The sequence below is a fragment of the Ochotona princeps genome, chromosome 11 (assembly GCF_030435755.1).
Source record: "Ochotona princeps isolate mOchPri1 chromosome 11, mOchPri1.hap1, whole genome shotgun sequence".
NCBI lineage: Eukaryota > Metazoa > Chordata > Mammalia > Lagomorpha > Ochotonidae > Ochotona > Ochotona princeps.
This window is the reverse complement of record NC_080842.1, coordinates 16,287,911-16,305,039: the sequence shown is the minus strand read 5'-3', so window position 1 is coordinate 16,305,039 and position 17,129 is coordinate 16,287,911. Positions and strand designations below refer to the sequence as shown.

Genomic DNA, 17,129 nt, shown 5'->3' with positions numbered 1-17,129 from the left:
CTGGGAAACTGTAGACATTTGCAGAGTGAACCAGCAAATGGAAGCTCTCTTGCTATTGCACTCTTTCTTGCTCTCTCTGTTTCCCTCCCTCTCAGATAAATAATGAAAAGAAAATGGGATTTAGAGGTACGAAGAATCAAAAACAGCCCCAAAGGTAACTTGAAAGAACTATGGCAATGAAGATGTACTGGAAGTAGGTCTTTGACAGTGCTGATTTATTATTGTTTCTTAGGATCACAAAGTAGAATGTAAAGCTGGTGCCTACCAGATAACTTTAAAGTTGTTGTGACTTTCTTGAGCATGAATCTTCCCGCCAGTTTCCTCTCCTTTGTAAGAGGTGACAAAGCCTGGAACCCTGGAATGTGGGAGGAAGCTCAGGCATTAGGTACAAGGAAAAACACTTGCAGACTTTCTGTTCAAGTCTTCTTCCTGTCCTCCAAGACCTATTGAGTCTTGAGTGTGTTTATTTTACTTCGATGTCTGTGGTTTTTGTAGAAGTGAATGATGGATAAATGACTTATATTTCATCATGAAAAGTTAAAATATTTTTGCAATTAGACAAAATTCATTAATTTCATAAGATTAGATAAAATCTGTAATACACTGTATTTCAAAAAGTTTGTGCAGGGCTCTGCATGATGGCTCAGCACGTTATGATGCCTCTTACAACACTAGCAACTCATATCAAATTGTCAGCTAGAGTCCCACCTGCTCCACTTTTGATGAAGCTCCTTGCAAATGCAGTTCCCTGCAAAAAGCAGCACAGAAGATGGCCCAAGTGCCTGGGCCACTCCAACCTGTGTGAGAAGCTGCTATTGAGTTCCTCGCTGCTGGCTTCATCCTGGCCCAGGCCTGGCTGTTGTAGCCATTTGGGAGGTAAAAACCTGGGTCTCCCTCTCTGTCATTTTGCCTTTCAAATAATAACTAAAATAAGATTAAAAGGATTTGTAGGAAAAAAATGGAACTAAAGCTTATTTTAGAGCAAAAAGTTTTGGAACCCATGTATATGATGGGTCTTCAAAAAATTCATGAAAAATACATATTATGAAAAATAATGCATGAGTTTAAATTTTCCATTGAAAAAAAACCTGATCTTTTGATTCTAATTTTCTTAAATACCCTTTTATATTTCCCAGCCAGTTTGATTCTCTTAGATTGAACTAGGAACCTACCTGAGCCAAAATCTGGAGCTTAATAAGGCAGATGAAACTTCTGCTCTCCAGGAGTCAGAAGAGGCTACACAGCTTTCCCTTGGGAAGAAGCAGTTTTGATTATGGCTGTCTATCAAAAAACAAACTGACTTAAATGTCAAAGCACAATGTCCTCATCCTTACCTCTCTTGTAAATCCCAGGGGTATCTAGACAAGTCAATGGAATCCTTTTATTCCACTGTCCCCACCTGCCACAAAAAATCTCTTCACCTCTCACCCTCACAGAAGACCGAAATTATGTGAAATTACTGGAAACAGAACTTGAGAAATTACTGTATAAATGATAGACCCTAAAAAGCTCTGTTTTTCTGTGTGCAACATTTCAAATGGCTTACCAAGAATGAAAAGTCAAAACATAGTTTTCACATGACTGTGTGTCTGAATGGCTTTTCCTTTGTATGTTTGATATGTAGCTGAAATTTATCCATAACAGTGCAAATATCTGTACAATGAAATTTGGTTTTAATAATTTCTTTTACAGAGCAGCCACATTTCCAGCATTCTTTGGGACTGGAATTATCAGATCAGTGGTTGAAACTCACCTTGTTGAGATGTTTTCAGCTGCATCCTCCCTTTCCAGTCTGTTAATGAAAGTTGCATTTACATTGATACATTGCCTTTCTTGTTTTAAACAAAATCTTGGGCCTAAATCTTGGGCTAAAGTCCTCGCCTTGAACACCCGGGGATCCCATATGGGCACCGGTTCTAATCCCGGCAGCTCCACTTCCCATCCAGCTCCCTGCTTGAGGCCTGGGAAAGCAGTTGAGGATGACCCAAAGCTTTGGGACCCTGCACCCGTGTGGGAGACCTGAAAGAGGAGGCTCCTGGTTCCCAGCATCGGATTGGCGCGCACCAGCCCGTTGTGGCTCACTTGGGGAGTGAAACATCGGATGGAAAATCTTCCTCTCTGTCTCTCCTCCTCTCTGTATATCCTGCTTTCCAATAATAATAAATCTTTAAAAAAAAATTTTTTTTTAAATCTTAGTTTTGGCCTGTGGATCAGCCCACCTAATGGAAGATACTAACAAATCTAGGGTTTTTTTCAATACACACTGAGATAATTTAGTGTGTGGAGAGTTTAACACTAGAAAGAGAATGTGTCAAGGGAGCAAGAAGGTTTGGGGGGCACACACTCTGGAGATCACTGTGCCTTCAACTAGGCCTTGTTTCTCTTGGCCCAATGCCCTTCAGTATCCAAAGCAGGAATCACCTTAAACCCATCTGCAGACTCAGGCCTCTTCCATACCCAGCTCCTTTCAGCTACTTTATTTGGCTGAGATTAAACTAAAACGCTGTGGGCCCTGGCTTAGTATCAACTGAGCCTAGATTACTCCAATGGGTCACTCTCATCACTATCATCGTTAATTTAAAACCAGTCAAGTGTTCCATGAAGCTAATGAGCCTTGAGGGAGCCAGAACTGCCAAGCCCTACATCTGCCACTGACTATCTGGCCTTTCTCAAACCTCCTCTGTCTGAACTCCATGGCTCTCATCTCCAAGGAGGAGCTAGTCATATCCACATTGCTGTGAGCAATCACATGTCTATACCAATTCTAGAGGAGTTTGTGTTGCATGACAGGTGCTCAGTAAATGCTATTTCCCCTTCCTTTCTATGCCTGGGTATGGAAAAGCTCCCTGCTGTTGTAGCTAGTGACAGTTTGTGATACCAGCAGTTAGTTAGTTGATATTCATTCTGAGAATGACTGAATGGGCCTGATGTTGATGTAGATTTAGACTAGAAATTTGGAGATCTTTGGAGACAGAAGTACAAGGCACATTTTCCTCTGTTCCCAGACACTATCAACGTACTTCCACCATGAAATGTATGACACTATTTTGAAATTGTTTCAGGTCAATGTGAAGTCTGATAGCTGATGGCTTATTCGTCTTTACCTTCCCCTCATGCCTAGCATTGGGAATGGGAGGGCGGTACTGCTGTTATGGGTACCTCATGTTCTTTCTCTGCAAAATCTGTCCAGGCATGTGGGTCTGTTCATGTTGACCAAGGAATGAGTCAACATGCTACGGATTTCCTTGATCTCTATGAAGGAGAAACACACAAACACATGCATGCACACACAGAATTTGGGTTGTTTTTTTTTTTAATGGAGCCAGGCTTTAAGTAATCATATCTTGATTTTTTTTTAATTGAAAGATGCAAAGAGAGAACTCCCATCTATTGGTTTACTCTCTCAATACTTGCAATGGCCAGCCCAGGTTAAGGTGAAAGCCAGGAGCTGGAAGCCTAACCTAGATTGAAGTGTAGCAGAAGCCCAGTTACTTGCAGTCTCACCTTTGCCTCCCAAGCTCTGCATTAGCAGGAAGCTGGAATCAGGACTTGGAGACAAGTTTGCAACCCAAGTACTCTGGAATGAGACACAGGCATCTTAACTGGCAGCCTGACTTTAGGCTAAATGCTCACCATTTTTAAAATTTAATGGGGAACAGACACATATAGACAATATAATGACAAGGCAAAGAAATAGATATTTACCAAAAGCACACCCCTAACTGGGGAGACTCATGAGTTTAACAATTTGGGATCTGTGCATTATTAATAAGCAGCAGTACTGATGTTGGCTTTAATTCATGAGCACAATCTCACTATTTTCATTATCTTTGTATACTTAACATATCAAAGAAATCTGGGAAAGAGGATGCTATTGTAGAAATGTGAAGAGTCAGGAGAACAGTGTGGGTTGAAAATGACTTCATGCATAAAAATAATTATGGTAATAATTAGCATTTGCATGGTACCTTACAATTTACAAAGTGCTTTTACAGCATTATCTCATTTTGAAAAGGTTATGAACTGGCCCTCAGATACTATCTTATGCCAGTGTTATGCTTCCCTGCCAGACCTTGGAAGTTATAAGATGGAATCTGGGGGACAGTCAAAAGCGAGAGGATTAATAATACATTAAAAGTAGAATACCTGCCAAGTTCACTGGCATAGAAACAGATTTATTTGGCATTGTCGATACCTAAGAACATATATTGTAAAACAAGCAGCTAGTAGGAATTTTGATTTCCAAGTCAATACCAAGTGATACTTTGTTCTTTGGAGAATAATTTTAACTAATTAGTTGATTCCACTGGAAAATAGGAGAGAAACCTATGTAGACCTCCCATCTGGTGGTTCACACCCCAAATGACTGCAATGGGCAGAGCTGAATGGGGGGAAGTTGGAGCCAGGAACACAAGCCAGGTCTCTCATGTGGTGGCAGGGACCCAAGTGCCTGAACCTCACCTGCTGCCTCCCAGCATGTGCCTTTGCAAGGAGCTGGAATGCAGAGCTGGCTCAGGACTTGAACCAGGAACCCCAAACAAAATGCTATGTGAGCAAGCTGAAGTGTTTGATGTACATTTATAATGGCAAGATTCTCACACTTGTAGCTGAGAGTCACAATTCCAGAGCGCATTTGAACCTTATTTAAAGGTAAACACTACAATTATTCGATGAGGCCCACTGACTATGAGTAGAAGGACAATTAAGAGAGGGAAAACATGAGGAGCTGATTACCTAACTTTTGGTGTAAAACTCAGGAGTCCACGAGTTAGAGAAAATCCAGACTGTTCTATATATAGCATGCCCAATAAAGCTCCATCTTCCCTGCCCAAAGCACGACTGAATAAAATGCAAATGTTCGTGAGACTTAACCTTGAAAGTAGGAAGACAACCCCTCCCGCCAGCTTTCCTCTCCCTCTGCTTCAACTCTCTTTCCTTCAAACATGTGAGGTTACCTGCACTGGACTGCGCATGCAGGAAAGACGTAGAGACTCGCAGTTCGGCATGCATTGAGGCTGGTTATTGGATTACACAGGAAGCTGCGAGCATCTAGATAGCCCGGGCTGCAGCTCGAGCGCCTGGCGAGCGCGGCGCTGGCTCGTTTGTAAGCCTTTCCAGATGTGGACGCCGCGCGCTCTTGGCCTCAGTCCAGGGGGCCGCCTGCAGTTGGCGCTTCTCCGGGCCGCAGTGCGAGCCGCAATGCCGGCATCCTGAAGGCTCGGGGCCGGCTCCTCGGCTCCTTGCTGACCGGCGCCCCGGGCGGGGCAGCAGCCCACTGCCAGCGAGGGCATCTCCTGGAGGAGGAGAGAGAATGGTGGCTGCCTCCCTGCTACGCTGAACTCATTTACAAGCGGATGGGAGATCCTGAGGCCCACGTGATGGCCCAGCCCTGGAGAGCCCCTCTGCGAAGGTCCTTTAGCGATCACATCAGGGACTCCACTGCCAGAGCCCTGGACGTTATTTGGAAAAACACCAGGGACAGAAGGCTGGCAGGTGAGAGACGCGCGGGGGACGGGGGAGGGGCGGGGGGCGGACGCGGGGAGGAAAGGAATTAAAAAGAAACGATTGAACCCACAGACATAGTTATTAAGTAGGATAATGAATGATCTCATCAACTGGGCCATGTCATGGCAATGTTTTCAGTCTTCCTTTCGCGACATTGAGGTTGGGGGAGAAGGGGGTGTCTTGTAACACTCCTCTGGTTATTGGTCTGTTTGTTTCCAGATAGGGCTTTAGGGATGACTTTTTTTCCTTTTTTTTTTTTTTTTTTTTTTTTTTTTCCTTTAACCTTGAAAGAAAAGCAAGGTCCTTGGAAGTGTCAGAATCAGTGGAGATGGACAACGGCAGGCAAAAGCCCCGAGGTCTGTCAGGATCATCTCCGAGTCTGAGGTCTGTCAGGCTGCTCAGGGTCATCTTGGGTGCTGGCATGACAGGCACAGGACAGGGCCCAGCAGGGCTGTGTGTAGGTCAGTGTATGGGTCAGGCTTACCAGGTGGAAGCCTGCTGGCATTACCCCTGGCAGCCTTGAGCCACTCTTGAGTTGCACCAGGTGACAGTCGGCTAGAGGCATGCATTGGAAACAGAACAAAATACAAACGCAGTGGTGCAGTTCAGATGTTCTGAGGCTTATGTCACAGGATACCAAATAGTGGGTTGTTTATGGAGGCGCAGGGACCTCTGCCTGCGTGCTCTAAGCCTGGTTCTCCAGACATTTACATGGATGGGTCAAAGATGATGTTTCCTTAACCCTTTCTGTTAACCCAGTTGTTTTTCATAAACTGGATGAGTTGTTAAAATTCCTCAAATTCCCAGGGTCAATCCCAATGTCTGTTCCGTGGTCTTGATAAAAGGTCATTGGGCTTTCATGGAATTATCCAGAGACTAATAGAAAAGGAGAAATTTAATATGGGTGATTGTGAAAATAAAGCAGATTATGAAAGTAGGAGTCTAGTTTCAGACCGTCATGTAACTGTGTCCTACATGCTTGGGAAAATCTTTCTGTTAAACAATATTGTCCAAGACTAGTAGAGAATAAACAATGACAAATCTAACCTAAAGCAGAGGAGACAGAGTAAATATATTTTTTTTAATTCTTTTGAGTAAAACAGCTCAACTTTCCCATAAGTTTGTTTAAAAAATATTTAAAGTCTAATCTAGTGACAACAATTTGCAATTGACCAGAGACAGTTTACGCGATAAGAAATAAGAGTGTAACATCCCCTACTGCCCAAGACAATTTGGTCCAGCAGTTAAGATGCCTCCAGCAGAGAGGAGGTGTGCAGCGGTGCCACAGGTTAAACTGCCTGCAACGCCACATCTCATATGGCAGCAGCAATTCAAATCCTAGCTGCTCCGTACTTCTGATCCAGCTCCCTGCTGGTACACCTGGGAAGGCAGTGAAAACTCCAATACACACCCTGCTGCTTGTGTGGGAGACCCAGCTAAAGTTCCCGGCTCCTGGCTTGGCTTCAGCCTAGCCCAGAGCCGGCCATTTCAGCCACTTGCAAAGTGAACCCATGAATGTAAGATTAATTTCTTTGTTTCTCTCTCTGTGTGTATGTGTGTGCATGTGTGTGTATTACTCTACCTTTCACAGAAATAAATACATAGACTAATAAGTAAAAGATCCATGGCATGCATACATCCCTTAATGAATGGCTGGTGTCAAATCTGACACAACTCCTGATTCCAACTTCCTGTGAATGTACACCTTGACAGGCAAGAGCTGATCACACATGTAGTTGGGTCCCTGCCACCCAACAGAAGACCCAGACCAAATTCCTTCCTTCTGGCCTCAGCCTGTCCCAGTCCCAGACCCAGCTAATGGGAGAGATCGGACCCTCCCCTCCCAAATCTCCCCAATGTCCCTGCTTCCAAGGATTCCTCTTCTACTTTGTCAAAAAGCAGAGCATCTGACAGATGACGACCTCCAAGAATAAGGACATCGTATGTTAATGATGCATTTGGATTCCAAATGCAGAAACAAATATAATAGGTAAACAAGTGTATACACATATTCTCATAGATGAACTGTATCATGGAGACTAGAGTACCGGGAAGTAAAGATACTCCTGAATGAAAAGAGGACCCCCGAAGAAACAGTTAAATATGCCTTGACCATATGATACTGGGTTTTCTACCTTTGTCTATACCTATAATGTCACCATGCATTTAAATGCCAGAAAGCCAAACTTGTCACTTTTACTGAAGGACTATGTTACTGTAACCATACAAGGGTAGGGGGCAGTTGGCAAGAATGGGGAAGGAGAAAAGGTAGAGAAAAGAGAAACTTGCCATACCTAGAAAACTGTATCATAGAAAATAATAAAGCTAATTTAAAAATAAATATAAATTCATTGGCAGAAAATGCTTCAAGAAAAATGAATACTTTGTAAGATTGATAACAAATACAGTATTTCCAGAGCTCTCACAGCAAATAGAATTTTTGCTGCTCCAGAACTGAGTGAAGAAATTATTTCTGTTATTCAGATTTCCTAAGAGGAAGATGGACCTCAAAATAAATTCACACAAGGAGAATCAGGATACCAAGAGTCGAAGAGAGACAGACTTTGGTTGCAGTTGAACTGTAACTCCTGGGACCTGGATACTGTGTGTATCTTTCTTGGCTTGTGGCTGGAAACTCGCTGGGTGTTTATCAAATGGAGATGGATTTGGTACAGATCCAGACCTCAAGAGTGCTTACTTCTTCCTCTTTCCTTCATACTTCTCTACACTCAACCCACCTCCTGACTCTGCTAAATAGTAATAATTAATTATGCACAGAAAGTCACATCTCTAAGTATCTGATACCAGATGGGGCAACCTTCCATTCTCAGTTTTGGTTATGAAATTGACAAAATACAAGGGGGACAAAAAGCATTTTGAAGCTTCTGGGTAGAAAATACTTCTGTTAATAGCACATGGATTGTTATTTACCTTCATGGGTCTCATCAGGTTTCTCAAAAACTAATGCAAAATGTTAGCTTCTTCCACCTGACCTAAAGATTTGCTCACAGGACAGTTTTATTTCCTAAATACATTTTTCTCTCCGTTTCTCTCCCTCTACCTCTGTTCCCTCCTCATTGTCTAGTTCTCTTACCCCAAATGATGTCATGTACAGGAACCATTATTTATATCTGCCTGCCCTAAACTCCTTTGTATATAAAACAGGATCTCACTGGTGTTTTTAAGGATCTGCAGCTTTATATAAACAAAATTTGGAATTGCTGCTAGGAAAGGGTCTTCAGGTTGTAAGGACTGAGAGAGCATACGTTGTTAATGGCCCCTTGCTCCATATTTAATTACCCCTCTCCTGCCCAATGAACTTCTACAGAGTTTCTCTTACTCCTATCTGCTATTCAGCCATTACCCCCAATCCCACAAGTCCTTCAACTTCTTTCCTAATAGGATGGCATGGAGTTGTCATTAATTGGAATTTTCATGATAACCTTGGAGTTCCATAGGGCCTGGGACTCTTCACTGAATGAATTGTGTCTCACTCTTTTGTGTCCTGTGTCCCCACAGCCTAAGCATAGCACATGATTCTCTTGCCTGTCTCTCTCTTTCAAGATACATCAGAGTACAATTTATTCCTGAAAAACAGTTGCCTCTTAATCCTTTCTTAGATGATGGTCCAGCAAATCTCTTTAGCATGCTGAGGAAACCTGTGGATCACAGCTCTATTTTGAATGTACAAGTATATAGACTTCTACAGGAAACTCATTATAATGTGTTATAAATTTACTAAAACATGAAATTGTGATGTATTAATAAAGCATGAGTTATACAATAGGGTACTATGTTTCAAATATAGGAAAGTAATTATAAGATGAAAGATACGTTTAAAGATCCCTATTCAAAGACTGCTATTGCTTAGCTAATTAAGAATCTTAAACTAGGAGCAGGCATTTGGCACAGTGGTTAAATTGCTGTTGGGAAACTAGCATCCCATACCAGAGTCCCTCAGTTCAAGTCCTAGCTCTGCTTTCAATCCAGCTTCCTACTAATGTGCACACTGGGATGCAACAGATGATGGCTGAACTGGTTGGATACCTTCCACCTACCTGGTGGACCTGGGTTGACTTGTTCACTTCTTAGTATTTTAGGAATAAAACAATGAGTGGAAGATCTCTCTCCCTCTCTCTCTTCCTTTTTCAGCTCCAGATTCTTGTCCCTTTTTCTCTGCCTCTCTTCTCCCTTTCAAATAAATGTTTACTTTTTTGAACTGATTTTTGGTTCATCTCTCTGTTCCCAGGCATTGTCAATAAAGAATACTGTGAATGAATGCCCCTATCTGTAGCCACTGTGTAACCTATAGTTTTGTGGTTGACAATAACTACTGAGAGTTGCATGGTAGCTACCCAGCAAGATTGCATAAACATCTGTGGACACAGAGGTGGCAATTGTGCAATTAGAATTGGGTTTGGTCATTTAAGGGGATGTATAGTAACTGTGTAATGGAGACTGTGATATCCAGATGTGAGGATACAATGCAGTATGCATCTCTACTTCCATATGAAGGATGGAATCCCAATGAAACTATTAACTGTATCTTGACTATGGCATGCTTGACTCTCTGCCATTGTCCATGCCCATAATGATGGCCATACAACTCTTTATGAAGAACTATACTATAATAATAATACAGGGGAACTCAGTGGTGGGGGGAGGGGACTTGAAGAGGGAGTAAGAGAAATACCAGGGCCTATGGACCTGTGTCATAAAATGATAAAATTAATAATATAAAAAAAGAAGTTTTTTTAAAAAAGAATTAGGTTTGGTCCCAGCACGGTAGCCTAGTGGCTAAAATCCTCATTTTGTATGTGCCTCGATTCCAAATAGGCACCAGTTCATGTCCCAGCAGTCCTGCTTCCCATCCACCTCCCTGCTTGTGGCCTGAGAAAGCAGTCAAGGATGGCCAAAAGCCTTGGGACCCTGCACCCATGTGGGAGACCAGGGGGAGGTTCCTGGCTCCTGCTTCAAATGGGCTCAGCTCCAGCCATTGTGGCCACTTGGTGAGTGAGTCAGTGGACAGAAGACCTTACTCTTTGTCTGTTCTCTCTGTAGATCTGACTCTCCAACAAAAATATTAAAAATCTTAAAAAAGAATTGGGTTTGATAATGACTGTGACTGTGAAATGGGATTAAAATAAATGACATTTTGTGATACCTGCAAAACCTATAAAGTGACAATACAAAAATTTTTTCTTTGGTGACAATGTCATAGAGACAGCTAGTACCATTAGGGGTAAGAGTTGGGAGTAAAACAGCTTACCAACATTCATATCTGGAAGGGATCCTAAATTTCAGTCAGAATTTAAGCACATGGAAAGATATTGTTTCGTCATCTAAATTCACAGACCAGAGTCTACAGATTACGAATTTTTCCGTAGGATCTGGTTTTCAAATACATCTAGAACTCAGACAGAGATGTTAGGCTCTCCTGCATGAACTGGCTGGAATTCCTTGCTGTAGATTTGACAGAGCTCCACAACAAGTGAAGACCGATGCAGCGAGAAGACTGCCTCCAAGGGAAAAGAAAGCAAACACTGAGTCTAGCAAGGATTAAGGGGCTGGAAGTAAGGCCAAAGCCAAGCTAAACATATAGAGTAGCTGCTTTTAGTTTGGAAAGTCAAATTAACAAAGTTGAAAGAAAGGAAATGCTGTCTTCTGGCAAGAGCTTATAAGATGAAGCTATTAATGCAGCATAATATACACTGATATTAAAAAAGAAGAATCTCCTCTCTCTACGTACACATGACATACAAAGAAAGGAAATCTAAAGGCCTTAGCCTTGTTGGCTGTATAGTGTGACACTACTTCCATTACTTAATATTTAAAGGAAAGAAGAAAAACTGGCTTGCCAATGAAGAGGGCAAGAAAATATTAAGAAATCTCAATCCAATTAAGATTCTGTGACTATAAAATAAATGTGAATAGTTATGTGAGATATTTCCTCCCACGGGGGTATATTTTGTTGAGTATTCAATATCTCATGTCCTTCGTGCAATGGACTTTTACATTTAGGCTAACCAGATCTCTAATTCAGTAGTAAAGCGAGTGTTCGACACGCTCTGTAGTACATTGGCACGCAATTCAGTGGGGCATCAAGAATTCTGGCCCATGTCCAATGAAGGGCAACCACAAACACTGACTCCTGTGAACTGTTTTCTGCTCATTTAGTTCCCAGTGAAAAGCAAGTAAGGGCATATGTAATGCCTTTTAGCTGCAAATGAGGTATGCCTCAAAATATGCAGCCTCCTCCAGTAAACAAAGACACTCTAATCTAGATTTTAGAGACAACCATTAGAGATGCTTTGTGAGACACTGTGATGTGAGCATGTATCTGGCAAATTAAATTTTACCATTGCAATAAAAAGAAGAGCATGTTGATGTCGGGGCTGCCTTTGATGAGAGAAAATATAGCACTGTGGCTGAAAAAACTGTGACATCAGACTGCCTGGGTCAGAGTCCTGGTCCTGTGCTAAATAACTTTGTACTTGCCCATATGAAGAGAATAGAAATAGTTTCGGTCATAAATGGCTTAACGGATTAAATAAGCTACTATGCAAAGGACCTACAAGAGTTACTGGTGTATGATAAACACACCATCCTTGCTTGTTATAAACCCATGGCTCTTTTCCTGTACTTTCTGAAAAGTTTTACTGTATTACTTGACATCCTTATAATTTGTCTAAAGCTTTCAAGGGCAAAAGTAGTTCAACCAGCCCAAAAAAAGAAAAATTTTAAAAAGGTATAATGTCAATGGGATATGAATTTTATTTCCATAACAATGAAAAATTTAGGAAGGTTATTTCTGGCCAGACCTCTGTGATGTCCACAATGAAATGACTGTAGAATAACTGTTTCAGCATGTTGGTATAGGAACCAGTTCATGTATGTGAAATTGTCAAGGCCAGATATGCAATATTTGAAAGTCTTCGAAAGCAAGTTGGAGCTTGCTTTGAAAAATGCCGTGTGGACGGAGCCAAACATGGCAAAGAGCAGTCACAGCGGCAGGTCTGGGGTTCCTCGCATTGGCTCAGCTCTGGTATGAAAAAAAAAAAGTATGCTGAATGTCAAAGCTGCCACTTGAAAGGGATGTTTTGCACACCTCCCTTCCTGGCTCAGAACTTCTGTGACTTTATTTAAAGTACTGAGTATGAACAATCCACACATCTTGCCAGAGGTCATTAGAATGGCAGTAACTATGTGTCCAAAATCAAAGGCTGGATGAAAGGACTGTATTTGTTTGTCACAGATCTGCTTAAGGAACTGAAACTGCATCATAAAGCAGAAACAGTGGATCTAAAACAATGTTCCTCTGAAAGTTCTCTATCCCAGAGCCATTATTTCGATTTTGATTCCAGTTACTTGGTTTTAATACTAATCTGTCATTCTTGCAGAGGGATGATGTGTGTCCAGATGGCATTTGCTGGAGTTGTGTATGATGGTGGTGGATCTATACTGATCCTACAGTGTTCTTTCTTTAGACCTCCTGGAAGCCCTTGTATACCATCACTGAACAGGACTAAGATAGAAAAAGCCAATGTTACTCATCCCCATAAGGCCAAACTCAAAGCTACAGTGCTGCTGTTGCTTTTCTGCATCACCGCCAGATAGCAGGTAGTGCTTTTTTGTAATATGAATCCCACGTGGCACCTCCACCTGCAGTGGGTGATCATCACCATTTGGATGCATTCTGTAAAGTGTCTGCTGAGTGTCACAGTCTTTGCTGAGAGCTCTCAAGGCATTCCTTCAGGATCTTCACCACTGCTAGTTTCCTGTGTTTTGTCAGGGTTGTGCTCATTCTGTACCCATGTGAATTTATTTTAAGTGGAAACTTCCTGATTCCCTTTTAATGTCACAGTGATTACTTTTCTCTTGTTAGCCATTGAAATGAAAATATTTGAATCATTGGAAATAAAATCCTCTATTCCCCTATGAGAATGCAGAAGTAGTGGGGGGTGTGTGTGCGTGTGTGTGCTCGCGCGCATGCGCATATTCTTGCATGTGTGTGAGCTTTGATATGTTTCCATCCGGGTAACTTATTTGCACAACATTTGAGGAAGTTCTCACGCTGGTAAAAGGACTGACCTAATTTGCTGGTCTTCCACTGCTTTTTCTTATTTTAAAAAAAGGACGTTTATATATGAGACTTTCTCCACTGCGATTTATTCCAGCATGCCATAGGAAGCAAGATTGGTCTCTCAGGCATTGGCCCACACTTCACATTCAACATAAACCAAATCTGTTCCAGATTCAAAAATCCCATAAGGACTTGACAGTGGCAGGCAGAAAATAGAAAAAGAGATGAGGGGCATTTGAGTGATTTGGCAAAATACTCACCCTAGTTTTCCATTAGTTTACAGTAAAAAAAAATATCTTGGGTTTGTATTCAGCATCACAACAAAAGTGTCAGTGTTAATCCTTTGTAGTGCAATTGCCAACCCATAAATCATTTAAATCAAGAAATGAAATATAAAAATTATCAAAACATAATAAGAAACCATGGCAAGGTTCTGCTTAGTGAAATCTTGGTTGATAATCTTTAAACACCCTGATGCTACCCTATAACCCCACCCCTCTCTTTTTCTTCTGAGTCTTTAGAGACCTTGGGACATAAACACAACTAGGCAACTGCATGCATATTCACACAGATGCACATAATCCTCAAGAGTCACATGACTCCCTGGAATTTCTTTTTGTAAAAGATTGAAGAGTCCTGGCTTACAGGAAGCTGGTGTAAAAGTCACAACATAGCATCTGGCTGTTGACAACTGGCAATTGGAGGAAAACAGCACATTTTATGGTGTCTAGACTTTGTCTACCTTACAGATTTTTGGTGACATATTTGGCTTTTTGTAGACGACTCTCAGATTACTGAGTCAGCATTCAGTATAGTTCAGTTTATCATGAGCCATCATCTTTAATCTAGTCTTGAATAGCAGGATGTTGTAGGTCCACATTGAAGTGTGACCTTTGAATGTTTTGCATTCATGCTTGATTACTATATCCTAGAGGTCTAGACAGTGTTATTGGTTTCTCACCAACATAAACATCTGACCAGAAAAAAACGAGACCAAACTAGATGAGTAAAAGCATTCCTAATCTACCTTTATAATATCCAATATTAAAAATAAAACATTTTTCAAAAGTAAGCCCATCTCAGGTCTAAAAGCACACCATCATACTCTTAGCTTTGATAAGGCAGTCTTTGAAGTACTTTTTCACCGATGAAAGCAAGTTTGAACATGTAACTTCAGACATCTTTCCTTTGTGCTATTACAAGAAGCTAGAATTTCATTTAGTGAATTCCAGCCAAATGAAATTAGCACATGCGTGTTGACTCATGTGCAGCTTGTGGCTGGACAAATGAGATGACAAAACAAGCGGGTGGAGAAGAGGGGCATGAGACAAAACCCACAGCAAATTGAGCGCTAGTCATCAACCATCTAAAGCTCTTATCGGAACTTCTGAAATTTTGTTTCACAGTCCGTTGATTTTGATACTTTGTGAGTTGTTCATTGTGCTCTGACTAGGCAGAATACTTATTTAAGAGTCAGCACTGAATGGGATACATCAATTCAATGAGTCAGAAGGAGAAACTAAGGCCCGAGCTTTTATGCTGGGGCTACACGTATCCAAACAAGCACCACACACATATTGACCAAAGTTGTAAGCACCAGGTGGGAGAAAATGAATGGATAGTAGGACAACCCCAATGTACTCATTCATGCCTTTTGCATACAGATGTCACATGCATCTCTGTCATTAAAGTAACACTGGAAATTTGACATTTCAAATATCACAAATTTATGAAATGTACCTTGGGTTACTAATTCTAATATATACATAATTTGTACATAATATTAAGTTTCTTTTTCTTCTTTATTTTTGTTTACCATAGACAGGAAGCAAGTATGTCAAAAGCTCCTTTGGTGATTATTTGTGTAAATTGATGACTTAGAACTGAAACCTATATTTTCACCCAAAGCTCTTTGGCACCGCATGGTCATTGCACAACTGAAGATAAATACAGAGGACAAACTTCAGAAAAATCATGTCAGAGTGACGCCTGCAAATGCATTATAAATGCCCTTTGCACCATTTAAGACAATAACAACAGCTCCCTAACCAGCCACCCTGCACATGCCCCAAGGATTAGGCGGCACATCAGAGCCAAATGTTAATAGGCTGGGCAGGGGGGAAAATAAACACTTAATATTTAAAGAGAAGTGGGGGAGAGTGGAGGAGAGAGAAAGAAGAAGAAAGGGAGAGAGAGAGGACATGGTCTGGGGAGAGAATTAACAGGGAGATGAGGTTAAAGCCCTCTGCTGTCTTAGTGACGGTGACAAATGATTCAGAACTGGGCTGCCTCTTTCTCAGCCACCACCACACACATTCTGAGCTACCATTATCATGAGGCCAGGTCACAGTTTCTATGACCCTGAGCAGGACTCTTCCTTGCTGCATGAAACAGTCTCTGAGTGAATCTCCCTGGCCCGCCATCCTCACAGATCCCTACCACCTACCCACATGTACTCCTACTCCAAACTTTCTTTGCGATTGCCTACTATTTTTCTTGACCTATTCTGTACTTAAGATTTTGTTTATTTGACAGGCACAAAGACACAGATACTGAGTTTAAGCAATTCATAATGTGTAATTGATCTGTGGATGTAGCCATTACTGGGAATATTGACTTGTCGCAAAAGAAAAATGCAGATTTTTTTCATCACAACATCTTACATAATATCTTGATTTTTAAAAGGAGCTTAGGCTATGAAACTGTGTCGTAAAATGAAATGAAAATTTAAAAAAAAAAAGATCAGCCAAAAAAAAGAGCTTAGGAAAATGGCATTTGACAGCTTTTATGGCCATAGAGAAAAGCTGACTCGTATCTTACACAAATTGAGTTCTAAGGGTCAAAAGTCAAGTGCTTTTAATAACTTTTTAGGGGTAGGTAATCTTTGTTCACTTTGAAGAGTAAAGTATGTGCTAATTGCTTTTGTAAAATGAAGGAGATGTTGCTATAGCTAATGGCCCATGCAGTTGTACTCTGGGACATTTGATGCTAGTGTCTCAGGTGGCTTGAGTTGCTGTTTTCATAACATACACATTGTCCTTGATTTAATAAAGTTTAGGTAATATTTGAAATTCTTATCTGAAACATTTTTCACCAGATATCTTCAGATAGATTATCAATTAACTAATAGAAAAGTTGTTTTTATCAGATATTTTAGACATGCAAGATACTCAGCTATCAATTAGAAACCTAAGTAATAAAACATGCCTGTTGCTATTAGAGCCCCTGGCTGCCCTTATTGGATCGCATTCCTTCCTGTCCTCCCACACCCCAAAATCCCCTGTCTTGACCACAGTATTGAATCACTCTTCTCCTGACTTTATACTCATTGCTCAGTTAAGTGTTCTGAAAGTATTAATTATGTATTTGGAACTTATTCACATTAAGGCTGACATGTATTTATGCTGATTGCCATTATATAAATATGCTGCCATTCTTCCACTGAGAGGTTTTAAGGTTGTTTCCAACTGTATCCTGTTATAAACATTTGCTGTCATAGCATTATTGTCCTTGTCCCTGAATGCACAGATCTAGGGGTTTG

At 41.1% G+C, this 17,129-nt stretch overlaps 1 protein-coding gene across 4 annotated transcripts in view; it reads left to right on the top strand.

Annotated features, from left to right (window-relative positions):
- Positions 1 to 17,129, top strand: part of DLC1 (DLC1 Rho GTPase activating protein) — a 452,588-nt gene that overhangs the window by 276,633 nt on the left and 158,826 nt on the right. The window contains exon 1 of one of the 4 annotated variants that reach the window (XM_004592680.4): positions 5,054 to 5,493. The exons of the other annotated variants lie outside the window; for them this stretch is intronic. Coding sequence (XP_004592737.2) covers positions 5,355 to 5,493 — 139 coding nt within the window. The 5' untranslated portion in view covers positions 5,054 to 5,354. Of the gene's footprint in view, positions 1 to 5,053; positions 5,494 to 17,129 lie in introns of those variants that run through there. 4 annotated transcript variants of the gene reach the window in all.